General features: G+C 35.5%; 1 protein-coding gene across 1 annotated transcript; it reads left to right on the plus strand.

Annotated features, from left to right (window-relative positions):
* The first annotated feature begins 950 nt into the window (after nucleotides 1-950).
* On the plus strand, nucleotides 951-15,869 carry LOC149503566 (uncharacterized). Its single transcript, XM_089730411.1, has 2 exons — nucleotides 951-5,345; nucleotides 9,619-15,869. Exons 1-2 carry the CDS (start codon nucleotides 5,136-5,138, stop codon nucleotides 9,958-9,960), a joined length of 552 nt encoding a protein of 183 aa, XP_089586537.1. The 5' UTR covers nucleotides 951-5,135; the 3' UTR covers nucleotides 9,961-15,869.
* Nucleotides 15,870-18,285: the final 2,416 nt, after the last annotated feature.

Raw genomic sequence — 18,285 nt, forward strand, 5'->3', positions numbered from 1 at the left:
CATCGTGGCTGTTTTAACGCAGGATTTTGTAAAAACGATTATTAGGCATCTAAAACAAATAAGAAAATACATTAATACTTTGCAGAAAACATCATTTCTGTAATATGGCACCATGGCCATCATATACCGACTGCACTTGGTCATCTCTCCTTTTTTTCCGGGAGAGATGGCCACAACAAAAACTGAAACAAGCCATGACACGAAACAAACCATTTTGAGATTTTAAAGTAGCACTGTTTGTATACTTTGCATCAAATACAAATATCACCATAATTTAAAGAAACTGATACCACAATTGTGTAAAACATAAAACATCAAATAAATATTTACAATAGTCGAAACAAAAAACAAAGGATTTACTTACTTTTTATGCTTTTTTCGTCAAATATTTTATCGCACTGTTGCCCTTACGCACGACGCGCAGAAAACTAAACGTTAATCAGTGGCATTTAATGAACGGTACCTTGAAATATTTCGATAGGCCATCTCTCCCATATGGCCATCTACCCCGGACTTACCCTATTATGATTGTATTTTATACTTCTATAATCACAAATTTCGCCTATAAAAAATATTATCAAAGACGAACAATATTTAATCTATTCTCAATTTGACAACAGACGTCAAGAACAAAAGTTTGACAATAAATAGTACCTATGCATGCGTGTGTGCGTCAAATATAGGGTATGTAGTGTGTGTAATGTTTTCTTTATTGATTTAATGTATCTTTCATGCATTATTTTAAAAAAAATTTAGTATGTGCACTTCTGCTCTGTATTCTCTATAAGTGTAGAAAATTTCATACTCCTCCGTCCGCACAATTTTCGTAAAAAGGGATACAAAGTTTTTGCTTCACGTATTAATATATAGATTTACTAAGAATGTTGACAATTTATTAGAATGTTTAGAATGTTGACAACTAAGGATTAAATTAATAATAATTATTAAATTACTTTTTGGGAGTGTAATAAAACTTTTTCAAATGAAAAATTAAGCCATGCTTAGTTCCAATGAGATAGAAGAATGTAGATGAGGGGGTAGGAGATCATTCCTGCGATACCTATCTACGTATTTGAACGCTCCCCGAAAAGCAGATTTTCAGTATCTGGGCGTCAACATCGGTTTAATAATACCTCGTGAACCATACCTGGACGGACTGGAGTGTTGAAATCACTCCAAATATACGTCAGCAAAGGGCAACCTTCTAGTCACCAATTTTAGTACATTGTTGTCATTAAAATACGGCGTTATGTAGTATCTGACAGGGATGGCAAAGCAATTCCTGGCATAGGCATTTTGATCGCGCTTTATTGATTTTTCAGTTCTCTAGAGTAAGCAGGGATAATAAGCAGTATAAAACAGTAATAAAGTTTCGACAAAACTGGACTATCGATAAACCAATTACTATCGAGTACGCTGACGTACCTACTGTCTAAACGAGTACAGAATATTCAGTCCGTAACAGTCACCTTAGGGTCCAGTCATAAACTCTTTGCTATCTGAGATTTACTGCCTAGTAACATGTGCTTAGGCTACAAACGGTTCAATACTACGCAATTCTGATTAGATCAAGAGACAAATCTCTGCAGATCCTCATTAATACATCTGGCAGCAGAAAGCTTATCTCCAACATCAAAATAATGGTATAATTGTATATCGTCAGCGAAAACCCGGTATTTGCATTTTATTAAACACTGAGTGATATCTGCACCGAACAAAATAAAAAAACAATGCTCCCAAGACATAACGTCTCTAGTAATCGGTTTAGAAGTAGAGGTTAACTTAGTTCCATATTCTTTGCGTATCTCTACAATTTGCGTTCTACCTACCTGTCATGTTACTATTAAACCATTGCACAGCACTAACAGAAAACTCATAGGGAGTGAACTCTGCTAAGATTAATTAATTATGTGTTAATGAGTAATTACTTACATGTGCAGATAATAGTTCAAATCCGGTGCATAATTATAATATTTGTCTGCCGATGACGATATATGATAAATTGGATTGGACAGAGAACACATTGGACACAGTGCCGTACACTTTAATTACATGTGTAATCGAGTATGTATAAATAAATGCAGATCATCAGGAAACACACAAGGTCCGTAATATGTACCAAGGGAAAAAACAGTATCAAAAGTAAAAAAGTAATAAAATAAAAAGTCAGTGTAGCCTACCTATTCTTTGACTGTGATATTTTTCACAGGTAATCCACTTTTGATTTAAATCGCAAATGAGTACAGGATTTAAGTTTCTTTCTGTGAACTCATGTGGCACCCAAATATCGTACTTTTTTATAACCGCAGACTTTTTTATGGTACGATGATTCGTTTACATAATCGCAAGTACATTTACGGTTTAATGTCGCGTTCTTCCCGATCCTGCGGACAGAATGGAAAGCAGTCGACGTCGCCCAAAACACGTCATCTCGGATCCTCCCGATCCACTAACGGTGCTTCTAGGTACTTCAAGCACCGGTCACCGTTCTCGTCGAACCCGTCGCTTGCGACGAAGGGCTCGACGAGTAAATTAACTCTCAGACACAGCCCACTGAGTTTCTCGCCGGATCTTCTCAGTGGGTCGCGTTTCCGATCTGGTGGTAGATTCTGCGAAGCACGACTCTTGCTAGGGTTCGTGTTAGCATCGTCGTCAGGTTTGAGCCCCGTGAGCTCACCTACTAGTTACGGTTACGCTGGAATAGCCGCTTCAGGCTACCAGATTAGGTAGGAAAAAAAAAGTCGCGTTCTTTATTTTTGGTATATGTATTATTTTCGACATTTAGAATACTTTACATTTTTGCTACAAAAACTGCTATTGACTGAGATTAAACCGTCAAAATAATTTTAATTATGTTTCAAAATTGTTTTGTGCTTGACCCCTATGCCGTTGTGCTATGTCGTAAACACTAGTTCTACCGATCTTTTCATTTTTTCAATAACGGGATCGAGTTAATCTGTAGTAAATAGTTCGACCAGAGCAAGCTTCGTCTTCGACATCTGAATTCCCGGGTTGAAAATACTTAAACCAATTTTGTTTTTAATTTTTACCGACACTGCGTTCAATCCATAAAAATGACAAAATATCGTATCTATTTTCTCCGCTAGTTTTTTTTATTGTGGCGGACAGAAAAATAATAATAAAATGGGCGGAAAACTGTTTGTATCTAGTTTTTTCAGTTTTTAAAAACTGAAAAAACTACATACAAAATTTTTAAAATCTGAAAAGTTTGAAATAGAATAGAATCGTCTATTTAATGGTACTAGGGGTCCCGCAGTAGTCGAAATTCGACTATAATTAATTGGAATTGTAAGTTTGTACACTATTAAGATTGTATTTTATACTTCTATAATCACAAATTTCGCCAAGACTACACTATAAACAATATTTAATCTCAATTTGACAACAGACGTCAAGAACAAAAGTTTGACAATAAATAGTATGCATGCGTGTGTGCGTCAAATACATAGTATGTAGTGTGTGTAATGTTTTCTTTATTGATTTAATGTATCTTTTATGCATTATTTAAAAAAAATATTAGCATTGTGCACTTCTTCTCTATATTCTCTATAAGTGTGGAAAATTTCATACTCCTCCGTCCGCACAATTTTCGTAAAAAGGGATACAAAGTTTTTGCTTCGCGTATTAATATATACATAAAAATTAACCTGAAACAAACAGTACAACCGACGGAGCTAACGATCACTTCGCAAATTCAAATAACCACAAGTTTTTTTCAAATCATCGATATTAGGTATACGAGATATAATTGAATACAAGTAAATATTTTCTACTTACATGGCTTTCGACAGGATACCGGAAGTGGTGCACAAATCAATATTTCTGTGTTAGAGAAAGACGGAAGATCTGAAAGGGGCGCGGTGGGACCGCCCAGCAACTCCCTGCTTTTAACCACAAAGGATTTTAACAATTATTCTATTTGAGGGGTCCGCTTGATCGTACCTACCTGTGTATTTTTATATATCTTTTCAATTCGCATTTGTTACGATATAGTAAAAGAAAATATCCGGTAATACGTACCTTGCCATATATGAGATAAAAACAAGTCTAGGATTGTTTCCTTTACTATAGATAGATACAAAAATAATAATTAAAAATTCAACCGTAGATCAGTACATCAGATAGATATTTAAATATTATTTTATTAAATAATTTAATCAGGCAACACATTTACATCCCATTAGTTTTTTGCAAATCTAGTATTTGGTTGTGTAGTTTAGCCTAGAATAGCACTACCTTATGTCTTTCCGTATGTGTCATAAAAGGCGATGAAGGTATACACCGAGGAATGGGCAGTTCTGTACTGTGATCACCAATAGGCATTTACTGGTAGGGTAGTGTAGTGTTAATCCGCACGAGTTGATACTAGCATCCTGTCTATTTCTGCCGCGAAGCAGCGATGCGCTCTGGTCTGAAAGATGGAACAGCCGTTATACAATAGAATTGCGAGTTCGATCTCATATTTCAAGGTGTGTGGCGATATTCACGTTTTGTTGTCTATGGGTTGTGACAACCGCTTTACACTATATAGGCCTTGTGCTTGTTCACCCATCTACGCATATATAAAATAAAGGCATCCGATATCGAACTAAATGCAATTTTTTTGGAGCCGATTTAGTAACAGCACTCACTGCATGCTTAATGACGAACTTCGCTCTGTTCAAATTGTGAACCTACCTATACACTTTTCTGTCTTTGTTTCTGAAAAAGAGCTGACCAATTACGAGTATATAAATTTTTAACGCAACCGCGACTGTCATATTACTGCATCGTCATCATTTATCCGGTGGTTAATTAACAGTAAGTATGGCCGTGCCTCCTTTCTAGTGTATAGCAGTAAAATAACTATTACACGGTAATTATCATTTTCATTCGAGGAGTTTTAAGTGCATAATTTGTTTTAAAACTACGTGCGAAAATAAGAACGATGAGTAATTTCTATTTTGTTTTTTTATTGTTCAACTGTGAGTAGTGTAGAAAACTATGGTATATTTAATGACTCATTAAAATATGTGCTTGATGATTCTAGTAGATCGAAAGAAACAAAATATATTTTTATTTCATTAGTTCTTGCACCATGCGAGTCGTCCTACGCTGGATATTCGTTTAAAAGGATGTGTATGAAAATCGTCTACTTGGATACTGAATTGCTTAAAGACGCAATGCGAAAAGTCGAAAGTGTTCAACACATACGTACGTTTTATAGAAAATCACATGAATATCAACTCGGTGGAATTGTATATGATTTACGTAAGAAATTTCAAAGAATGACTCGTTTATACAAGAAATCTTTCGATCATATGAACGACGAAGATCATAACCAGGTACAGCTTCTTAAATATATTATTTTCTAATATATAAATATAAAACGTTATCTTGCCAAAGTTTATGAATAATCGAAAGCACTGCACTTGCTCATATTGCGTTTCCAGAGATCACTTTTTCTGCGAACGATCACACTAACAAAACGAAAACTTATATTTTTCCGCAGCGCTATAACATACCTTATGAGTCTATGACTTAAAACAAGGCATAAAATTTCAAAATAGTTGACAGAGACTTTGCGACGTCGTCGGTACCATAATCGTCGTGGCCTAAGGGATAAGACGTCCGGTGCATTCGTGTTGAGCGATGCGCCGGTGTTCGAATCTCAGGCGGGTACCAATTTTTCTAATGAAATATGTACTCGGCAAATGTTCACGATTGACTTCCACGGTGAAGGAATAACATCGTGTAATAAAATTGAAACCCGCAAAATTATAATTTGCGTAATTACTGGTGGTAGGACCTCTTGTGAGTCCGCACGGGTAGGTACCACCGCCCTGCCTATTTCTGCCGTGAAGCAGTAATGCATTTCGGTTTGAAGGGTGGGGCAGCCGTTGTAACTATACTGAGACCTTACAACTTATATCTCAAGGTGGGTGGCGCATTTACGTTGTAGATGTCTATGGGCTCCAGTAACCACTTAACAACAGGTGGGCTGTGAGCTCGTCCAACCATCTAAGCAATAAAAAAAAAATCGATATACAGATATACTGAGCGGTAACACAGTTTTACAATCCATACAGTTAGGAAAAGCTGGGATTAGGCAGGCGGCGCGGATCGCAGCCCTCAATCGAGCTTAGTTTACGCACTCAAACGCTGAGCTTAGACGCGACCGTGCACATCTACTTTCGTCATGATGGTTCTGTGTACTTGCTTCGACAGAAAAATACAAAAAGGATTTAAGATTTTATAGATTTCCCCGTAACGCAACGTAAATTTATTTCTCTAATTTTGTGCTACTTACCCAAACATAATCTATAATTTTCATTTAAGAAAACTGAAAACAAACTTCAACATTGAAACAGCCAACTAATAGTGTTATGAACTATAAAACATTGTTAGAATTTCCGCTCAATTATTGGCAACCATTTTTAGAGAACGTTCCTTTGATATTAATTAAAGTAAAATTTAAATCACGACCATCCTCGTGTTACCTTCAAACTTTTATGATAAGATTGTTGAAATTTAATAATTGAAATCTGAAACCATTTAACAATAAAGTGTCACTTAAATGTCTGGCAATGCAATGTTAATATAATTAGGTACATAGATACTAGTAAATAAATGTATGCATAATAAATACATTTATTTTCTTTTTCTTTTTTGACAACCCTTGCACATTTGCAACTGTAGCGTAAGTACTGGCATGGACGACGGTGCCAGACATCAAAACCGTTTCACAACTGTATGGATTGTAAAAAAGTGACGGTTATCATCATAATCTTGATATTCGTATTCGAACACGAAGCACGAAGCATCGATCACGTCATTTCGGATCTTCCCTATTCACTAACGGTGATTTTAGGTACCTCAAGCGCCGGTCATCGTTCTCGTCGAACCCGTCGCTTGCGACGAAGGGCTCGACGAGTAAATTAACCCACAGACACAGCTCACTGAGTTTCTCGCCGGATCTTCTCAGTGGCTCGCGTTTCCGATCCGGTGGTAGATTCTGCGAAGCACGGCTCTTGCTAGGGTTCGTGTTGGCGACGTCGTCAGGTTTGAGCCCCGTGAGCTCACCTACTAGTTAAGGTTACGCTGAAACAGCGTCTCAAGGCTATCAGCTTAGGTAGGAAAAAAAAGAAGCTTGATGAAAGATATTTATAGTATACCATATTTTAGTATCTCGATACTTTTTATCCCATTGAGCACGGGTCTCCGGCCATACAATATAAAGTATGGTTTCACGAAGGCGAAGCTGCGGGCCCAAATCTAATTGGCTATAAATTAATTGAATGAAAACCGCAAAACATTTTTTTATTTGGTATTTTTATTACATTCGCAACTCAAAGCAAAATACTGTATTATCTATCTCTACTGGCGTTTTTCATTTCGTATATTGTACCACTATATTAAGATGTTTCTCATAATATACAAGACGAAGCGCCGGATAGCCATTGCGGAAGCACAACGTAATATTAGTAGAACTAGCGACCCGCCCTCGCTTCGCTTAGGAAACATTAAAACACACATGAAACCAAAAAAATAATTTTTTTTTTTTTTTTAAAAAGTAGCCTATGTTCATCAGGGACAATGTCGGCTTCTAATGGAAAAAGAATTTTTCAAATCGGTCCAGTAGTTTCGGAGCCTATTCGAAACAAACAAACAAACAAATCTTTCCTCTTTATAATATTATTACTAGCGACCCGCCCTCGCTTCGCTTCGGAAACATTAAAACACACATGAAACAAAAAAAATATTAAAAAAAAATTAAAAAAAGTAGCCTATGTTCATCAGGGACAATGTCGGCTTCTAATGGAAAAAGAATTTTTCAAATCGGTCCAGTAGTTTCGGAGCCTATTCGAAACAAACAAACAAACAAATCTTTCCTCTTTATAATATTAGTATAGAAGTATAGATTTATAATATTAGTATAGATTAGTATAGATAACATGAGACATACAGACTTATTGATACAAATTAGCAACAACGCAATAAATATTTAAATTTACCAGATCCCCCTGCGTTTAATATACTGTAAATTTTTCTTAGTAAATGTATATAATTATAAGAAACGAAGCATTCTTCGTAAAATGTACTCCAAGCACCAAAGATAATATTTTTATTTATTTTATTAGAATATAAATTATAAAACAATGGAAATTTCTTCAAAACTACTACTATCTTTATTTTGGAATCATAAGTAGGTCTACCGTACAAGTTTTACGTAAAAGCGTACTGAGTGAAATATTCCTTCAGTATGGTATCTTAGCTGATATAGTGATCTCATTTTAGTTTCAGATTCCCTGCTTAACTGTTTTTGTTCCACGAAACTTGTCCGTTTTTATAACATTAATATTCAGAATTAACCTTTACTTATAAAGGTTACTACTACCTACTACATATTTGTATGTTTTTGTATCGTTTATACCATTAAGTGTGTGGAGCTTTATGCAACAGTTTCGTTTTAAACGTTTATTTAATGGTACCACCACCGCGGTTTATGTAATTTTATGTAAAAATCTATCTAATCAATAGTTTACGCCTTTTTATTTCTCATCACATTTTTCGTCAGCGTGATCATGTTACAAATACAAATAACTGTGAAATACGAGTTCCACCTTTAATAGTTCGATTATTTTTCTATTAAACAGCAATTTACCCAATATTTACATCAATACAATATAGTCTAGAGTACGACAGCAATCTATGTTTTTTTTTAAATATCTAATTAGCGAATTCTGAGTGACATTTTTACATACATTTTATTATTTATAATTCCATCCGCAAAAGATCGATATTTCTCACATCATTTTAATATCCTTAATACCTAGTTTCTCATCCTCTCACTTGTCAAAGTCACTTTTTTTTTATTGCCCTTATAGGCAGACGAGCATACGGCCCACCTGATGGTGAGTGGTTACCGTCGCCCATGGACTTCAGCAATGTCAGGGGCAGAGCCAAGCCGCTGCCTATAAACATAAAGTCTATGTTTTAAATTTTTAACAACTTGCTCAATTTTTCTATAGCTGGTACTTATTAATATCTATCTGATGTTCCTGGGCTTCAAATTAATAATAACTAATGAAAGTGACATTGTTTTTAAATAAATGTATACATTTCACCTGGATGCATCCATGACATTCCGCCCACACATAAAGTTTGTTCGTGACCGCGCCGCGTTTATTCTCGGTAGATTTTATCCTAAGATATGCAAGTGGAGTAAAATGCCCCTTTGGGACAAAAATATAATTTACAAAACTCTCAAAACTCAAAATCTCTGTCAGTCACCGTCGACGCCCTAGACACGTCCTTACGGATTCATCAGATCCATTGATCTAACCACTAGACGCTTTCAGATCCTGGTGAAGCTGGAAAGGCCTTCGTAACAGTAATCCTTCCTTCCTTTCCCAAAAAAAACGCATGACTGCTTCGTGATAAAATTGAGTACGTTGCGAGTTCACAATACGCCCTACCAGCAAAGTAAATAATCCGCAATCTGTGCATTTTTTTTAATTGATATAGATGTACAAACAAGGTGACGACCTGTAAGACTTAAAATGCTTACAGGAGTAGCTAAAGACAGCAGCATTAATTTGATATTATTTTTGACAGCACATCCGCAGATGGGTCGAAATACATCAATTGAGCTTAGAGCTAGACAATCTTATAAAAGCCACAGTTAGATATGAAAATTCACTCGACCAACAAGAGCAAAAGAAAGCTGCAGCCTACGAAAAGGAACACCCTACTTCCCCATGGCCTTCATCTGCAAAACCTATTGCTCCTTCTAATTCGGACGAAGACGATCTAACAGATTTGGAAAAAAAGAAAAAGAAACCCAAAGGCCTATTACGTGTAGGCGCCAAACAATTGCGGCAGAAAGCACCGCGCTGGAGACCAAAATCAGCGAAAAACAGAATAAATGGGTATGGCGGCTTCGACTCGGATTATTAGCATTACAGAAATTATTAATATTTACCAATATTTCAAAGTTGTTTTAATAAATTGTACCCATAAACGAAGACACAACAAGTGAGTATTCTAAATAATTAATTAAGATGCTCAAATCATTACCAATGTACACCATCCATAATTAGAACAGAATTTATACTTACCGACACGTGTCACCGTAAATATACGTTCCAAGAGATTGATTGTAGTGGATTGTTTCGAGGTGACGATTTTTGTAACGTACTAATCAGCTCTAGAACTTTTCTACGCGGTCTTCCCTGAGTGACATAAAATGACCTTCTTCGAACTTAATATAATTCTCATCAGTACGCAGCCACTTTAAGTATTGCCATCCCTTCCATTAAAGTGACTACGAAAAAAAATCGGTTAATAAGGATATGAAAAAGTTTGGTTTATAAAAGGTGATCATTATTAAGAATTGGTGATAGAAAACCGATAGAATAAACCCAAGGTGAACGAGATCGCAGCTCCATCGATATAAATCTCATATTGTATAAATTCATCAACCAACATTTACAAAATATCATAAAACTGAAAGTCGTGTACATATTCGTTTATCAACAACAAATAAACCGAGGGCGACGAAAACAAAACAATTCGAACATCTTAATGCCATTTTCGCCTGCATACGAACGAATCTAACTAAATACAGAACGCGAGGATACATCAGTTTACTTTTGGTTAAGAATTTGTTATTGTTAGCCATATGGGTGCAGGGCGGCGCGAGTTTTTTTTTGTTACGACGAATTTAAGGCCGTCGTTAAACAATGGGACACATGGTTGTTACATGCCCGTACATCTGTGGTGAGCACCCTCGGCGGCCATTGTCAGGTCACGTCATCGTGAGCCCACGACCAAGGAGTCTTATTCACAATTTAATGTCTAACAGAAACGTAAACCATTAGCGGAATATGCTGCAAACTGAATTGCATACAAAGTACACACACATACGCACACGAATTGCCCAAACAAACGCACATATTACAAAAATAATAATGATACGATTACAGTATGTATTCTAATTTTAAAATTTTCTGAACGGAATTAAAAAACCAAAAAAAGAATAATAATAATAAATAAAGAATAAAGAATAAAGGAAATATATTTTAAGCTATCTAAGTAAAAATCGATCAATATCAGGTATTTTACGAGTACGGTAATTTATAAGTCTAAAGCCTGAAAACCTGTTGTTTTGAAATGCAGACCTTAAGGCTAGTTTCGGCACCAGTTCAGTATTATATACATATAATGTGTATAATGAACTTTATGGTTATCATGTTAAAAAGTAAAATCTCGAGTACGCTAAACTCATTACTCTGTGCTTTTTATAACCGGAAATTAGTTCTTACTGCCTGGTTGATCGACTTATTTGAAGCGTCAATATCAACCTTTCGTCATCGTTAACAAATTTTATTTATGTATCCAGTTTATTAATCCCCTCGGAGCCAACAAGCACAGTATAATCCTTACAGAGCTCTGTAATACCTACAAGTTCGTCGGACGTTTAATGAATATCGAATTTATTAATATCTTAGAGGAAAGTTCCAGAGCCGGCCCTGGGGTCATAGCGGGGCTTAACGCCAGTCCGCCCGGAGGAGTTCGCTAAGTAATCAATCGATACCTAATTATTCCAAGCGTTTCCTTCCACTTTACTGTGTGTTAGGATTAAGCTTTTCAGTTCTAGTTAATTTGTGCTCTACATTATGATTGAAAAGTGTAAAGGAAAACTGATCTTTGCTAATTTTAAATATTTAGGATGTGTATTATGATTATTACATACTATATTTTTTGTTTAGAATGTTTCCGTTTTTTTATTCAAATCTAGGAACATAGGTAACATTATTTAGGTCGTTCTTTCTATCAAGTTGCCATATGGCAACGATGGTCTATTACCCTTAAGCCGAAAGAAATACCTATCATATTTTCACGCATTCAACACTAGCACTACGCTACTCCACAACGTTACAATTGAATCTATAGAAAAATGTAAGTCTTTACATAAAATTTACTCTTTAATTATGCTCTACGGGAGTGTTCGCTAGGATACTCTGAATGACGATGGACATTAATTTCATATTTCCTGGTACTTCAAAACTACTAGTGATACGAACTGAGCGATTAAAATGAGTTTTGCTTAGATGGGCGAATGAGCTCACAGCCCACCTGGTGTTAAGTGGTTACTGGAGCCCATAGACGTCTACAACGTAAATGCGTCACCCACCTTGAGATATAAGTTCTAAGATCTCGGTATAGTTACAACGGCTGCCCTACCCTTCAGACCGAAACGCATTACTGCTTCACAGCAGAAATAGCCGTGGAGGTGGTACCTACCCGCGCGGACTCACAAGAGGTCCTACCACCAGTAATTACGCAAATTATAATTTTGCGGGTTTGATTTCTATTACACGATGTTATTTCTTCACCGTGGAAGTCAATCTTAAACATTTGTTGAGTACGTATTTCATTAGAAAAATTGGTACCCGCCTGCGGGATTCGAACACCGTTGCATCGCTAGATACGAATGCACCGGACGTCTTATCCTTTAGGCCATGACGACTTCGTTTAATGGTAATGTTATCTCGAGATCTAAATTGAAAGTTAAATATTCAATGAAATTCAATGCTGCTTTAAGAATCAGTGCAAAATAGATTGCAATATAATTCAATAATATTGTTTCAATATATTGACTAGAAAGAAAATATGAGTCTTGTAGCTAGAAACCATATTCGTGGGATATAATATTCCGAATATCGACAATTTCAAAATTTAAAATACATAATCGCTTCCAATGTACTATAGATAATTTTGTATAGGGCCCCTATAGGTTACGAGTTCTTTAAATAATAATTCATTATAAAAATAACAGCTTAGAAGTTAGAGACCTAAGAAAAGAAAAGCACAAAAGTAGATAAGTACAGACTAATGCTTCAAAAAAACGATACTTTCCAAAGTTAAATCCAACACAAAATCTTTTAACACACGTCGTTTTCTTTCAATCCTTCTACTTCTTCGTTATTTTCGAACACCTGTCTCTCAATTTTCCTTTAATAAACGAAATTAATTTATTGAAGAAGTCGTTCAGGAAATCCATTTATAAATAGAAGCTTGAAAGTACATAGACGCGGGAGCTCAAAATCCGAGGGGCGAAATGGTTCCGTTCAATAACATAGAGTGCACGACGCATGCGTCTCGTCCTAGTTGGCGACCTGAACAAATTCGAGGTACACGAGACGCCCGACTGATGTTTTGCGATTAACGTGCCGCCATTTTGTACAGACATCGTACTGCGACTTTTTTACTTCAATATTATGAACTTGAATAAAATAACTTTGTGCCTTTGCTGACAAAATTAGTAAATATCGGATAAATAAAAGGGTGTAGCCATCATACACGGTGGTAGGACCTCTTGTGAGTCCACACGGGTAGGTACCATCGCCCTGCCTATTTCTGCCGTGAAGCAAGTTGTAGGACATTTATGATTTACTGAATGAATAAATTCTAAATTTGAACTTGGTCGTAAGTCTAGTTCCACTCAGCGTAGCTAGTATTAATTCTACGTTGATGGACTTAAAATAACTTCAGTAGATATACGTATTGGTATGATTTATGCAAATTGATCTTATACTGAAATGCTAAAATTAACAATCTGTTTTCATTCAATCTTTTCATTTTGTCTTTAACCACCTTTTGTTTCTAAAATGGAAGTTATTCAATTTGATGAAGTTTTTCATGTAACTATTGCGACTGCTTTCGTTATTATTTTAGTTGTTCAGCATGATAGAACACCAAAGGAACATAAATTCATCAGCTTTCGTTTCAATACTTACAAATCTGTATTAAAGAATAAATCGTCACCTTTAGACTTAAAATTGGGTGCAATAGCAGTCAGTCCTATATCTCAAATCGGAAAATCATTCTTGCATCGCTTCACAAATAGGCATGATGGCGGTGTCCTCGAATAAGATTTCAATGGCGATAATAAAAAATAAGACCAGAGTCGTATCTGGTTAAGAGACGTCGAAACTTTTGCGGTTAATATTATCTAACTTCATGACTTATTGAACGATTGAGCAATATTACCCAAGTGAGAAATTTAATCAATTAAATAACTCTTTAACATCATCGAGCGCACCGGGAGGTCTAAATCACAAAAGAAGATGCTACACTAACACCCCACATTTATACAAAATGAATTTTAACAATGGGGTTTCGAATTTTTTAGACCCCAACAAAATAAACCGTAAGTCCCCGAGATAAGACTTAGATATTGTAGCAGCGAGATAACACAGACACTTGATTTTTTTTATTTTTATAAGCCAACAATGCAGACCTTTATTGGCCGTTTTGTGTATGGGCGAATGTCACAAAACGCTTAGTCATATTTCAATAGGCTGTATAAATATTGGAAATTAAAAATTCTCAAGATGACCGTGCTTTTACGATCCTTTTTACTTTTGGGTCCTAAGTGCTCGATCTAACCAGAAGAAAAAGGGTCCTAAAAACTATTTAAAAAAAATTATTAACATATAAATTTTAAAATAAATGTTACACAGTTTTGTTTTACATACAGCGAACGATAAATGAATAAACCAAAAATTTATGTATAATAAGTACCATCACCGCCATCCTGACTTTTTCCAGACTGAATGGTGGGATATATTTCCATTATGTTGAAGATTTTATTTTTCTTTGACTGTTGAAGGAGTTCACGCTCCAGTTGATGTGAAGTGGTCACCGGAGCGCATAGAAATCAACAACGTAAATGCCACCTACCTTGAGATATGAGATATGAGCTTCAACTTCGCTATAGTACGGCGGCTGCCCCACTCTTCAAAACAGAATGCATTACTGTTTCGAGGCCGAAATAGTGAGGGTGGTGGCACCTACCCTGTGGGCTCATAAGAAATCCTAACATGGGCGGGAACATTGTCGTTTATGGGCCTAACTTAACCTTAAGTGGACCCTCAACTCATGTACACATTATAGCCAATAAACCTATTTCTGCATCTTACCGATTAAGCTAGTTATACAATATTACGAAAAAAGCAGTAGAGGAACAGGATGAGTAAATCTTTTCCTGTCACCACAATAAAAGAGCAAAGTCATTTGAACAAATAACTCTTAATCCTCATTGTGAGATACATCGCAATAACACAAATTCTTAAATTCGTAATATTCACAATGGGAATTAGAAGAGCGGGCCCATTGTCGCAAATTGGGCAGTCCTTCGGCCGTAAAATCACCGTGGAACCATTGACAGAGGGCGTTAATAAAAACATGATAACTTGTCAAAACTGACCAGATTTGGTCTCGAGCAAGTGAGGCACATTGTTATAGCTCCATTCAAATCGGTGTGGCCTTCTCGATGCCTACGTGGTGATCTGAAGATGTCAAAGAATGCGTGATGACAGTGTTTGCACATCGGATAGTCTGGTGGATAATCGTCGGCACCCAACATCGCGCACGCCCTTTTCATTCATAAACTCCGTTCTTTCATTTTAATGTAATGATAATTGGATACAGTTTTTTTATCGGCTATTTTTTCGTTTAGGAGAAAAGACTTAGGAATTTGTTATGGCTTAAAGTTTCAGTTAATATAATTCTACTAAGCTAAATTCACTTGACCCCGTCTTAGCGTTTTAACGACACAAACGTAGTATTTCAAAAGTAGACTAAATACAATTTTTATGCGACAGAAACTATGAAGAATATCGGATAGCGTGTAGGAAGAGAGAATCATTTCGCAGTATTTTGGCAGCCTTCGGTCGATATTAACGCTACCATAAAGACATGCAGTCCCTATTTCTTTTTAAAATTCACAAGTACGTATTTTATATGATTTTTATAACAATTCTTTGTTTGTGTGTACAGACAGAATAGAATTGTGCTTTTTCTCGTTAAAAGTTTTTTTATTAATTAATTTAATTAAAATTTAATTAATCAGTATTGATTACTTTATACACCGATTAATTTGTATTATCACTGCGATTGCCTTTTTGCGCACCAATGTATTGGGCACGGTTACTATAGAGTTGTGACGTAACTAAATGATTTTTTTTCTTCTTTCAAACGTCACGTAAACGTTCTAAAAACAAAGAAAGAGAATAATTTTTCAAGTGCTTTTTTGCAAGTGAAAATAGATATTTCTTAATAGATAATTACAGTAATTCAATAAGTTAATAACATGTTCCTTTTACAATTCATTCATAAACGCGATTGTGCTGGCACGATCACAATGAAGACAACGTCTGTCTGGGATATGTCGGTAATAATAAAGCGTTCTCTAAGAAACGAGTACAACAAATATTTAGATAATGTTGTATCTTAACATTTATACATAAAATATGTTGAATTGATCAAATATAAATTTTATGATTTTTCCGAAATATCTACCAAAGTTCATTTTTAAGTTTTATTATTAAATGCAATTCCAAGCGTCTCGATTCTAAGCTTGGGAATAAGATGGCTGGTTTTGTTCATTCACGAAGAGAAATATTTCACTGTCTGTAACCCAAACTTTTTTTAATCTAGTCGACTAGTATTTTAAGAGCAATAAATGACAACAAAGCGTACGTGAAAGACATGAGGTTAAAGAATAATTCTCGATGATTTTATAGCATATGTTACACATTACTTACAATAAAATTTGTTTATTTGTTTATTAAGCTATTCCATAGCTTTTATCGCAGGCTTTGAGCGAGGCGACCGAATCAAGAAATTCCGTAACGAAAATAAAACCTAACACCCCTCAGTCCGCCTACTATGTAGTTCACGTTCAACACATTCACACGTTGCACTTGTGTAGTGTTTGTGAATAAGCGTGCGGCGTGACGTCGCGCTACATGCGCATCATGAAAAGTCTGCCCATCTCTCTCTCGCGCGGTCTAGCTTATGAGTGTGAAAGGGACAGTTAATGTTTTGCTTTTGTTAATGTATGTAAATATAGCGTGGTCTTATTTTATTATTGTTTTAATATTAAATTACTATTGTCTAATTACAACTGCATAAGTTGATAAAAAATGCTATGCAATAGCTTTACTGTGGCAGTCCCCGAGTGCCACACGTTGTTTTTTTTTGTTTTTTTTAACCAGTCACTGCTGACCCCAAGCACTATCACAACTGCTGGGACTTGCTCCTATGTGTCAAAAATTCTACTTAGGAACAAATATTTACCAATCATGGAAACCGAAATATGTATACACGTTTATGTAATAACATCTTTATTCCATCTAACCGACATACTAACATAATTATGATCCAAGCTAAATTATCACAACGGTACAAGACTACCTAATGTTTAAGTAAGTGATTTATTTATTGATCGGTACTGACTCGCGGGTTTGCGGGAACTGAAATATAAATGGATGATGGACCTATGAAAGATATTACTGACAGTCAAGGAAAACATGAATTCATAATTATTAGCATGTATTTTTGGGATGGGTAATCTGTTTTTAGCTCAAATTGAGACTTCAATCACATGTTAAATGACGGATAGCAGTATTTACGTGGTGGTATGGGATACGGGGGCGGGATGATAAGTAACTAGCCTCTGCTATTTAAAAAGTTAAAATTAAAAATATATACATATATGTCATTTTTTAATTCGTATCTCTGGCCACCTGTGTTCTAAATTTGAATTTGGGGGCATGAAAAGGAGACTGAAACGATTACATACATTTTTGGGCCCGAATGTAACGTGATGAAACTAATATGAATTAATAGATTCAGATTTATCAGTACCTTGCTGAAAATTATAAAAGTTTTCTCAATCTGAGAGCCGAGTTAATAAAGATTTAGTAAAAGATAGGTTATGTTACAATCTCTTTAAAAGAGCTGAATAATAACTTATTTAAGCATAAGTAAATGTTTATTATATCCATTGGATAATCTTTTAAATGTAATATTATGAATGAATATCAATGATATATATCAGGTATGGAATATGGAATTGCTATCCCACAATTCACGCAGCGATCCATAATTTCAACAGTATCCAATGCAACAATTTCAAGTCAAACGTGTGAGCGATCTTCGGTGTCCAGTGTAGAAGCAATTGTCGTACAAGGCTGGCAGAGTTGGAATCCGTAATAATAAAGCAGTGATCGTTGAAAATATAAAAACAGCCTGATAGATACACACTCAAAATGCGTCGAACATACAAAACGAGTAGAGCAGAAAAAACCAACAAGCGCCAAAAAATAATTGTATAATCTATGAACAAACGTCATGTCAGCTTACTGTCAAAGCTGTCATCAAAAATACAATCAATTTTAATCGATTTGAAATCGATAATCATATTACTTT

The sequence above is a fragment of the Bombyx mandarina genome, chromosome 01, assembly GCF_030267445.1.
Source record: "Bombyx mandarina strain Sakado chromosome 01, ASM3026744v2".
NCBI classification, from domain to species: domain Eukaryota; kingdom Metazoa; phylum Arthropoda; class Insecta; order Lepidoptera; family Bombycidae; genus Bombyx; species Bombyx mandarina.